Here is an 11,302-nt window from a genome sequence, read left to right as displayed (position 1 = left end):
AAAAACCAAATAAAATAATTCCTTTCTTTTGATGTAATAATTTATCATATTTTCTAGCGTTTAATAATATTATTCTCTTTAATTAGTTGAAAACATATGGTGGAATCATTGATCTATACATCGCGACGACAAAAGAAATTACGCAGAATTTCAAACTACGACAATAGCATTGTAAATGGAGCCATTAATATGTTATTTCCAACAAATATACGCTTAGGAAATAGTTCAAGCTCAGTGTTCTATGATTTATAAAGATTAATTTAAACGTGAAATTTCAGAAACTTAAACCTTGGACGGGAATGCGAATGTGTACCGATGTTCGATGGATTTCGTTGAAAATTTTAATTAAATTATCACTGTTTTTCATCCAATGGTCCCTAATAAATCTTCTATGAAGATTTTACAACCAAACAGCCAGCTTAATCACGTGATTAGGTTATAATTAACTATTCCCCAGATTCGGACAAAATATTATGAGGATTTGGTTTAGCAAAAAATCATAATAAATTAAAAAGCATAGGCCAAATACATGCTTTTAGAAAATTAGAATAATGTTTAAATTAGAGCTACAAGGAAAAGGTGAGTTTCATTCATGGAATAATGGATTATTGCGGGTTACTAATTCCTAGAGGCTCGTATGATCCATCGGTAATTTACGTCACAGACTTACATCACATAATCATTAAATGGCTTAAATTACATATAAAGTATTTTACATCTCAAAAACTTATTAGGAGTACTAGCCTAAAATGAGAAAATAAATTGCAATATATATCACAATCTCGTAGCTTTCTCAGGAAGGCTTTTTTTCTTGAATGTACAATAACAATCGCAAATTCAAAACAGGGGCACAACAAAAGGACGATTACATATCACTGTAACAACTGGTGAATAAACAATGCAGTGAATATTTTGTAGTAATTCATTTCAATCTAATTAATTTCCTTTTATGAGATTAATGGAATTGTCCGTTGTTGTCCACAATTCACCATATGGAAGTGAACTGAACCCATAGTTAAACGTGATCCTGTCTGTTAAGAGTTAAACATAGTGGTTCTGCCTATGTGAGATCTGGCAAATATGCAGAATAAAACATCGATCTTTCTCTGTAGCAAAATAATAGTCCATACGAGCCTGAGGTAGCTAACCCTCATGGCATTCATGCACGGGAAGGTCGGCTAACATTCATGGCCTTCATTACCAGGTGTTGTGCGACGCAAAGTTATAAGCTGCAACACTGAAATTATTATGTTTTATCCTAAGCAAAGGACATGGCGAATAATGACTTCTATTCAGGTCCTCAGACGATTTATTTGTCTTTTTTGAGTAATTTAAGACCGCCTTTATCTCTTCTACGAAGTCCCATTCTGTATCGTACTTCTATTATCTATTAATATGTTCTAAACACTCCAATGCATACTCCCAAACAAGTTTTACTTGGTATCAATTTTGCAGTCGTGCTACCCCTTTTTTTCCCCTTCATAATGGTAGTGTTTTTATCTTATAGTGCTTTGAATTGCTTGTTCTTGTGCAGAGGATCTACCGAAAACAACTTTCTATCTCTCAAGGTAGAGGTGAGGTCTGCGTACGTTCTGCCCTCCGTCCCTCCCTAGACTCTACTTTGTGGGATTTCACTGGGTATGTTGTTGCTGGTGGTGGCGGTAGTGTTTCTATCAATCATTTGTTATCTCCTATTATTATTATATGTATCTGATAATTTTATTTGCCAAAACTTAAATAAATGAAAGAAATTATTTAGAGGAAATAGGTGAACATATGACTTTACTTTTTAAATAGAAGAAAATCACCTTTGTTATTTTTAAATATTAAAACAAATTTGTAAATGATTGCAATTGAAGGGCCCACATTTTTCAGCATTGGAGTCAAACCAATAAAGAGAAGAACAATTAGTTATTAGTATAAGATTTTATTTTGACAAGCTAGATTATAAAGCAATTATGGGTAATTTGGTAGGTGTCTCTGACTCTCATTCATGTACTTTCTAATAATTAATTATTACATAGGCTAAAAAGATCATTTGAACCATCAAACTAGGTAAGGCGGAGTGTCAAATTAGAAACAAAAAGGTTCGAGACTATTTCAAAGTTGTACTTGATGCACTCGATAAGTTAGAAGTAAGTAGAAGTGGGAGAACCTAATTAGTCAATGGGGCTAAAATTTAATTTGAGCAATTAGCTTTCACATTATGTAACAGCAATCAACTATCATAATCATGTCAAAATGTTCGTCAAAGCAGTCTTATGAATATTATATACTGCTACTTGATTATTATTTAACTGAGAATTTGAATAAACCGCTAATTAGTCAAAAACTTAACCTCTCTTTCATATAGCTACCATTTTATATTGAACATATTGGCACCTAAGGTGGCGGCATGTTTTTATATGATACTGTTCGAATTAGTTTATATGTACTTCGATTATTTTATTGAATATTATTATCTTTCACCAATATAGATATTAGATAATTCTGGCCATAGAAACTTAAACGAATGTGAACACAATTTGTTTTTTATCTCCGTTAAAATGTAAATATGAAATTTCATGATTCGATCCCTATCAACTTTTATGATTACTCGGTCACATTCTTCGGTACCATATAAGTCCATTACTGTGAACTATACATTCTAGATAATAGTACTATCAATAAAGTACTATGTCGAATTTTATTGTTGCGAGTATCCCTTAGGAAAGGAGGAAAACTTGTTTTATTTTGCAAGTAAAACATGGTTCATTTTTTAATAAATAAATCTTGGTGTTCAATTTGTTGAATAAAATGTTAATAACAATCAAACTGACTTGCCGCCGCGGCTTTGCCCAAGTCGCCTTTTGTTTTTTAATTAAAGACGAGAAATTATCTTTCAAATAAGAGTACAATTTTTTTATACTCCCTTCGTTCACTTTTACTTGTCTACTTTAGACTTTTCACGCTGTTTAAGAAATAATAAATGGAGTACATAATTTACCAATGTACCCATATTAATGATGCATATTTTTATTGAATTTGAAAAATAATTTGAAGTGAGTAATAATATTATGGGTAAAACGGGAAAAAAATATTGTCTTATCTTGATATGTGAAAAATGATAAATAAAAATGAAAATTTATTTTAGAAATAGTGGATAAATAAAAGTGAACGGAGGGAGTAATAAAAATTAAATACTTTTTTGCTACTTCCCACGGCAGAGAAGACAATATGCATTATCCAACAGCATAAAACCACGGTTTTACAGGTCCAAATGATGTTTAACATAGAATGTCCCCTTAAGTCTCTTTAAATTTTGAAGCTGTACGTTAAAAAGAGTAAAACGACTTTTTGCTTTTTCAATGGGCTCAAAAGTCAAAATTTTGCGCTGATATTCACTAATTTAATTTGATTAATTATGGTGTGGAATAGGAGAAAATATAAATAAAATGAGATTGGAATTGCTGCATAAAATTTGAAGTTCCATCGATCTCGCCAAAGATCCGGTAAATACTAACCCGCTGCTGAATTACATCAACTTATTATGATTAATAAGTTATGAGATAAGAATATCTATTACTCCGTAGTAAATTATGATTAGGTGTAGGATCTAGTAGCTCAGTTGATTCACAATTTGAACTTTCACATTGTTGGTGAGGATTCGAATCCTCACGTTCAGTGGCGGAGCTAGTAAGAGCCAAGTGGTTCGTTCAAACCCCCTTCGGCAAAAAAATTACATTGTATATACAAGGTGAAAATTATTTTTTATGTATATATGGTAGACGTTGAACCCCTTTGGCTTCTTCGTTTGTCAGCTTCTTTATATTTTTAGACCCCCTTTGTTTAAATTCTGGCTCTGTCATTGCCCACATTGTAATCTCCTCCCCTATTTCCCCTTCCCCTTCCCCTATGTAGTAAAAACCAATTTAATTTTTTTAAAAAAAAATTATGATTAGGTGATAAAAATATCTACACAGATACGTCTCAGATTATCCAACAACAGTTAACCTTTTACTCCCTCTCTTAGCTTTCTTTCTTCCACAGTTTACACCCCCTCCAAAATTACTACTATATGTAAGGTGCAATGTAAGGAGTTTTATAGTACTTAATTACATTGTAACTATTTGGTTGGCCCAACTAAATTAGTTTGCTCTTTCAATTTGTCCTTAGAATTGCTATTTATTACTTTATGTATCAAAGTATATTCCAATAAATCAAGATACTTTGAAACCCTTTTTGATAGCATATCTTTTTTCTATGTCTTATTTTTGCCCCTACTTTATTTCATTTTTACTTAGGTTGACACAATCAATTTGGTCAATCTATAATCAATTTTGAGCCGTTTAAAAATGCTAAAAAATTGTTAATAGTCATGATGTCATCTAATAAAAATGATTATGCACTAAGGTAATCTAAAATGTGATGATAATAACTTTGAAGAACTCATTTGGTGCCGGAAGAGTACTCTATCGATCAAATTTTCTTTAGTAATTCTTAAATTACCATTAAATTTCTCTTAATCTTATTTTTAGTAAAAAAAAAAAAGAGAGGTTATTTTGAAAATATAAAGTTAGATTTAATGATTTAACACAACTATACAATAGAAAATAAGTTTTAAAACTTTTTAACAATTAATAGATTAAAATCTTGGAAAGTAAAAGAAAAAGAACCTGTAAATTTTATTCAATTTTCTTAATTAAGTGGGATAGAAAAGTGATCAACTCCTCAATCCCATAATTATTAAATATTGATAATCGCTCTTTGTTTTCTTGCAATCAATTTAATTTGTCAAAAATCATGTAATCCTTAATTGGTTGAGTAAGGAAGTTTTCTTTTAAGAATAAAGCATCAATGAATTAATGACAAACTAAATCAATTCTTAAACTCTGTTTCAAAGAATTCAATTTATTTTGAATTTCATCTAAACCTAGACTTTAATCACCATATTTTTTTTTTAGCATAAACCATCATCACATGAAATTATGAGTTGTTAATCAATGAATAGCAAAACATGCTATTCCTACCTCTAATTAGAAATTATATGCTCACAAATTCACAAAATATAAAAATGTCCTTTTTAATTTATGACTATAGTCAATTTGTAATCAATCTGCCTACTTTAAATTATGTTACTAAACATCAAGTTATCTCTGTCTCTTGGATATCTGTTTATCCCAAGCAAACTTGCTTTCTTATAACAATTCTTTTAGTAAATTATCTAATTATATGATTAAAAAAATTAACTAATGAATAATACATGATTAAGAAGCGATCATTTTAAAAGAGTTGTGTCTAAGAAACGTACACAATCTTTTGTTTTTAATTAAAAATATTATGAAGTGTATTATTATCTTGATCTTGGGCCCGGGCTCAGCACGGGCTTCACTGGACTAATATATATACAAGTAGTCAATATTAAACATGATGACTACTTGAAAGTAAATATTGAATAGATGCGAAAGTAAATATTGAATAGATGCGAAAGTAAATATTGAATAGATGCGCCTCTTTTTCTTTTCCCAAAATAGATGAAATGTCTCACACTAGTTATCTCTTAGTTGCATAATTATTCATTTGCTACTATAGAATTTGGAATAATTTACTTTATTTTGCTTTATTTAGACAAAAGTTGCTTTTAAATAAAAGTGATGAGACACTTGAGCTCCATTAGTATATGTGCTGTTTAAATTCAAGTGCCTGTAATCCAAGAAAAATATCTGAAATAATAATTGTTTCTCTTAAATTGTGTTTTTAAAGGGGCCTCAATCACATTAAAAACTGCTTTTTGGCATAGGCTTATAAAGACAGGAAAGGACCCCCATTTCATTTGACATGATTTAGTACCTAACCTATGAACTGATATGGTTTGGATTTGTGTAAACATAAAAAAGACAACACCTTGCATGTGCTATTGTTTCAATTTGCTTTGATTTCTCTCAAACATTATCGGTCACTAATAGTTAGACAGCGATAACATTCATCTATACGTCTTAATTATTATTCTGATGCACTCGGATATATATATATATATATAGTCTACATTAACTAACCAAATACCTTAAATTATTTAATAAATTTTGTACAGTATCTTGACTGGTCTACTTTGCGGAATCAATATCCTTGGTTGCTATTGATATGATCCTTAAGATGCAGGACCACTTACTGCTACCTTGTTTTTTTAATCAAAAACATATAAATTAATTAACGACTAGATCTCTCATAAAATCGACCTCATCGAAGGTAACATGTTAGTTTGGTCATAAACTAATTAACATAATATCCTTTAGCCGAATAAAGATCCGGAATCAAAATCTTTTTCTTAATTTATTCCATCATTTTATTGCAAGACATATTTATTTCATCTATTTCAAGATTAATGAGTCGTAAACACAGGCCTATTGTTGGCCCGTCAAAATTCATAGAAGGTAAAATCGAGCAGAAAAGGATGAAGTACCAATGCTCAAAATTAAGAATGTCGTTTATATATTGATTAATATGATTCTTCAAAACCTATCATCAAATTGATTTTGATGGTTGAGTAACTTAAAGGATATATAACTGATAAGACTTTTTTCCCATAACAGATAAGACTAAATACATTCAATTCGAGTCCAAAGGTGAACCAAAATCCAAATATCTGTTGGATGAGCAAAGTTACCAAGTATTTATATTGATAAAAAATAATAGATATCTCGTAAAATTAGTTGAGATCCATATAAATAGGCTCGGACACCACAATTATCAAACGAAAAAAAAAATCACAATTGCACAGTAGCGGGGTCTGCGGGCTCCCTTGTCGTCAAATTAAAAATGATTCCTATAATATCCAACGGGCAAGCCATATGTCCCTAGGGAATTTACACTTACGTAACAATAGAACGAGTGCCCAAGAGGAAATAAATATCGATCAGTGTGGTTTAACGGAAAATGAAAAAGAGTGAAAATTATGAAGGATCGTAATTTAAATTCTTATAATCGATAAATATATGTATAACTTGGTGTTTGAATACAGTTATTTTACATTTGTGCTCTTAAGAGATGCGTCCAAGCTAATCCACATGACAAATGTTTTGTAGGCATCAAGAAAAATTAAGATAGGCTAGAATTCTTACAAGTTTAATACAACAAATACACAACAAGTGAAGGATCAACAACGCATTAGATGGTACCTTTCTTTTAGTTCATGCAATAATTTGGTTATAGTAATACAATCCAACGTACCAAAAACCATACAGTAAAATACGGATTCAACATATACAATGGAGATTTACTCGACTTTAAAGTACATTGCAACTTACAATGGAGATTTACTCGACTTAAAAGTACATTGCAACTTCCACTTTTTCTAAAACAGTAGTGCAATTATTGATTCATACTAATAGAAATGAAACTAATCTTGTTATTTACTTCCTTGACTGCCTTCATACAATACCGTTATTTTCTAAACATTAAAAAGGAAAAAGCAAAAAAACTTAACCTCTATACAAAGGCGACCGTTCATGAACCAATTTCGAAGCCTTGGATTGCCGGAAAACTTTCAATGGACTTGGAAAATACCATCCTTTCGACTTCGCAGGCGACTTGTTGCAATTACCAGACGTTATCGCTACACTCAATGATCTTGATCTCATCATCATCTTCGCAAAATCCTCAATTCTACCATCAGGAAAATCATTACTATTATCACGATGAATATTCCCTTTCTCTTTTGCTAATTCATCGCTCTCTGATCCTCCGCTTCTCTTACTCTTATTGCTCAACTTAAAAACCGACCAAAACGACGCCGTTTTAGTAACCGGCTGATTTTTTATATCGCCGGAGTTTTTAGTTCGTGATCGGAGAAACGGAATTCCGACGGATCTCGACCGTCGGAACGCCGGTTCACTATCTATGAGATTAGAAACTCGGCCAACTCCGTCGCTAGCGGGGGCGCTGCGACCGGAGGATGAGGAGAAGAGAGAAAATGATGACGAGGCGGAGGAAGATGATGACGTGGCAGAGGCGGAGCAAGCACAGGGGCGTACGTTAGCGCAGTCAGGGCAGAGTATGACGAGACGGTCCTTGAGACAAACATGGCAAACTCCGTTTCTTCGTCGCTTTGAAGGGTGTTTTGGACATTTCCAGAATTGTTCTTCATCCATGTAGAACGCCATTTTGAAAGGTATGCTTTGAATTGCTCTGTTCTTGATAACTTGTTCTCTCTTCTTGTTTGTTCTACTATGCTGCTTCTATCTATAGAGCTTATTATAAAGGTGTTGTGTTTTTAAAGGTAGAGACAATAACTTAACCATGGTTGGAGACAAAAGAAATATAACTTAACCATGGATAAGAAAACTTTATGGAAAATGTTGGTAGACCAAACAGCGTGTTTCGCCCCCATTAAATAATTTCTCTATCTGAAAATATTTGTTGTATTTTTTATTTCCACTTCCTTTGCGATAGCATTTTAATTATTTTATCTTCTTAACATATTTTATGCAATCTCTTTTCAATAAATATGTATTCTATCAATGGTGAGAACCTCTTAAATATTGCTAATTAATACAAAGGTAAAATAAAAAAAACTATTTAATTTTCAGATGAGTATTTTTAATAAAAATAATAAATATTTTGAGACCGAGGGAGTAATTAAGGTTTTGACAGCGGCCACAATTGTGGGAATTATTTACGAGAATGCAAATTATTTAATGACAGGAGTAGTGAATGGTCATGCGTTTCACATATATAAAGTTGACTAATGTGTAAGTGGGTAACGAAATGTGGGCTCCCAAAAGAATATAGCGTGGATTTTGTAGTACAAACTAGAAAAGGAAAGGTCTTAGTTCGTGGGTGTAGACGCTTGTTTGACCTCTGGGTTGCTATACTAAAAGCAAATTAAAATAGTGAATAAAAATCATATTGTCAGATAAAAAAAGTAAAATAAAGTGTACGTGTATAAAAATCACTAGATGATTAAAGCCGTGCTAGCACGGGTCCAACATAAAAAATAATATCACACTTTTCTTTTTAATTTATCTAAAAAATAATATATTTTTATATTTAGAAATCATTTAACTTGAAACTTCCCTTTTACCTTTAATGAAATGATTTAAATCCACACAAATATCTATGACTTGTTTTTCTTTCTTTTTTAAATTTTGTGCCTAATCAAACTATTTCACATATATTAGGACAGAGAGAGTACCTTTTAGTAATAAAATTATGAATTTTTATTATAGAAAGTATTATAATTCAATTAATTAAAAATATCAATAAATTATTTTTCTTAGTCCGCTTCTCCCATATATGACTTTCCTGATTTGGTTCTCCAATTGAAAGATTTGAAATACACCTTCTCCTACCGAGTTTCATGTCATCATCTCTTTCTACTGAACAACTCTGAAAAGCTCTTTCATGTGTTTAGCATCTGTTGTAATCTTAAATTTTTAAGTATAGACCAACTTTATTATTTTAAGAAAATATGTGTATACGTTTCTTGGCCGTTTATATTTCGTCTTCTTGATGTTATTTCTCATTATTTGTGTGAAACGTATGTATCTAAAATTAGTGCATTTTTATCCTTACCCAAAGGTATAAGTTTTAAATCTTTTGATTTTATGACTTCTTTAGCGATTTCAATTTAAATCGTTATTTCTTTTTTTCCTGAATTTCTCTTCTTTAAATTTTCTCTAAGCGTACCTTTACCATTTTCTGAACTTATTATCATTATTTAAATATCCTTTTATTTTTATTTTTTGCAATTGTCTCCTACTTCTTCACGTGGACTCCACTTTATTATTTTTTTCTTCATAATTTTTCACGTGGACCCCATCTTATTTATTATTATTATTATTATTTTAATTAATAACTATATTCGAAGAGTGGGTGGTTGACGACCAAACCTACTCTTCTAATATAGTAGAAATATTGAACTTTTTGATGTCCTATCTAATGTTTAGTACGGAGTATTTATTTTGGAGCCTCAAATAAAATTAAATCCGAATTTTCGATGCTTAAAGTCCATTAAAGGGAGACGTACTTTCTATCGGGATAACAGATGGAGGGAGTTTATATTTCTAGGTCCGCACGACTTTAAAATGTGTCACTAGAGTTTAAGACTTATTTTCTAATATACCCAACATCTCTCCCGTACTTTATTGATCCGGAACATTTCTCCTAAACTTGGTTGTCACCGTAAAATGTCGAATTTTACAATTCAAGAAAGCATCTCAAGAGAATGATACTTTTATTATTAAGTAGCTTGTCGATAAAATATTCCATTTACAATTTGAAGGATAATTTTAAATGTCTTTTTCCATTTATCTTGGTGCCAGACACACCAAAATTTGGTACAAAAATGTCAAATCTGGGATGTAATGATGGATCATAGGAGGACTTAGCTTGCACGACTAGGAGTTGGTATTGGAGATTATGACAACTATTGAAGTAGCTTAGTACACCCTCCGTTCCATAATAAGTGTCACCTTACTCAAAAATACGTATATTAAGAAATTAATAATGCAATATGAAGTTTATCAAATTACCCCTATATAATAAAAATAAATTATTTTTACCTTTTGATTATAGCATGCACAAGAAGTAAACCTTTTGACATTGGAATCCAAACAATATCAAGTTATTATGTGGCTTTTTCAATCATCATTTAGATGTTACTTTATTGTCTAAGGGTAGAATTGAAAAAAATTAGTCAATTTATATCTTGATTTCCTAAGATGACACTTATTATGGGATAATTTTTTTTAGTTAAAGTGACACTTATTATGAAATGGAGGGAGTAATAGAAAAGTGTAACTCAGAAATGATAGTACGTAGAGAGTTTCGAAAATTCAAGCAAAGTTTATTTCTGACGTCGGTTACTTCGGTATTTTGTTTTTACACGCTTGTCGCTTCAACAAACACTAAACTTCGTTCCTGCTACCCACTTCAGTTGGTTCAAGAGCTTGATTGGCTAATCTATTTAACAAATTACTTCTCCTTTACATGTTAAAAATATGCTCATTCTTTCCTCGAGCACAAACTTGATAATATGACGAATAGAAGATAGTGTATTAAACATTTAAGATATACGTTTCAGATAAATGAATTCTTTGGAATTCTATAATCTGACCTCAACTAATTTAGAATCAAATGACGTTGGAGACATACATCGGTTATGAGAGGGAGAACACTGGTTTTTATATATGGTCTTGAACAATAAGAGATCTATCTTTTGAAATTGAATTAAGTTCAAGGTCCAATTTTTATCATGTTATCAGAATCAGACTAACTTCAATTCTTGATTTACCTGATGTTGGGACCTCATGTTATATTGTACACG

General features: G+C 31.2%; 1 protein-coding gene across 1 annotated transcript; it reads right to left on the bottom strand.

Moving 5' to 3' along the window:
• Window positions 1–7,366: 7,366 nt before the first annotated feature.
• LOC132069372 (uncharacterized) lies at window positions 7,367–8,231 on the bottom strand. The gene has a single exon (XM_059462736.1). It carries the CDS (start codon window positions 8,136–8,138, stop codon window positions 7,458–7,460), a length of 681 nt encoding a protein of 226 aa, XP_059318719.1. The 5' UTR covers window positions 8,139–8,231; the 3' UTR covers window positions 7,367–7,457.
• Between the last annotated feature and the right edge of the window lie 3,071 nt (window positions 8,232–11,302).

The sequence above is a fragment of the Lycium ferocissimum genome, chromosome 9 (genome assembly GCF_029784015.1).
Source record: "Lycium ferocissimum isolate CSIRO_LF1 chromosome 9, AGI_CSIRO_Lferr_CH_V1, whole genome shotgun sequence".
NCBI classification, from domain to species: domain Eukaryota; kingdom Viridiplantae; phylum Streptophyta; class Magnoliopsida; order Solanales; family Solanaceae; genus Lycium; species Lycium ferocissimum.
The sequence above is the reverse complement of the archived record's forward strand: the minus strand, read 5'-3'. Positions and strand labels throughout refer to the sequence as shown.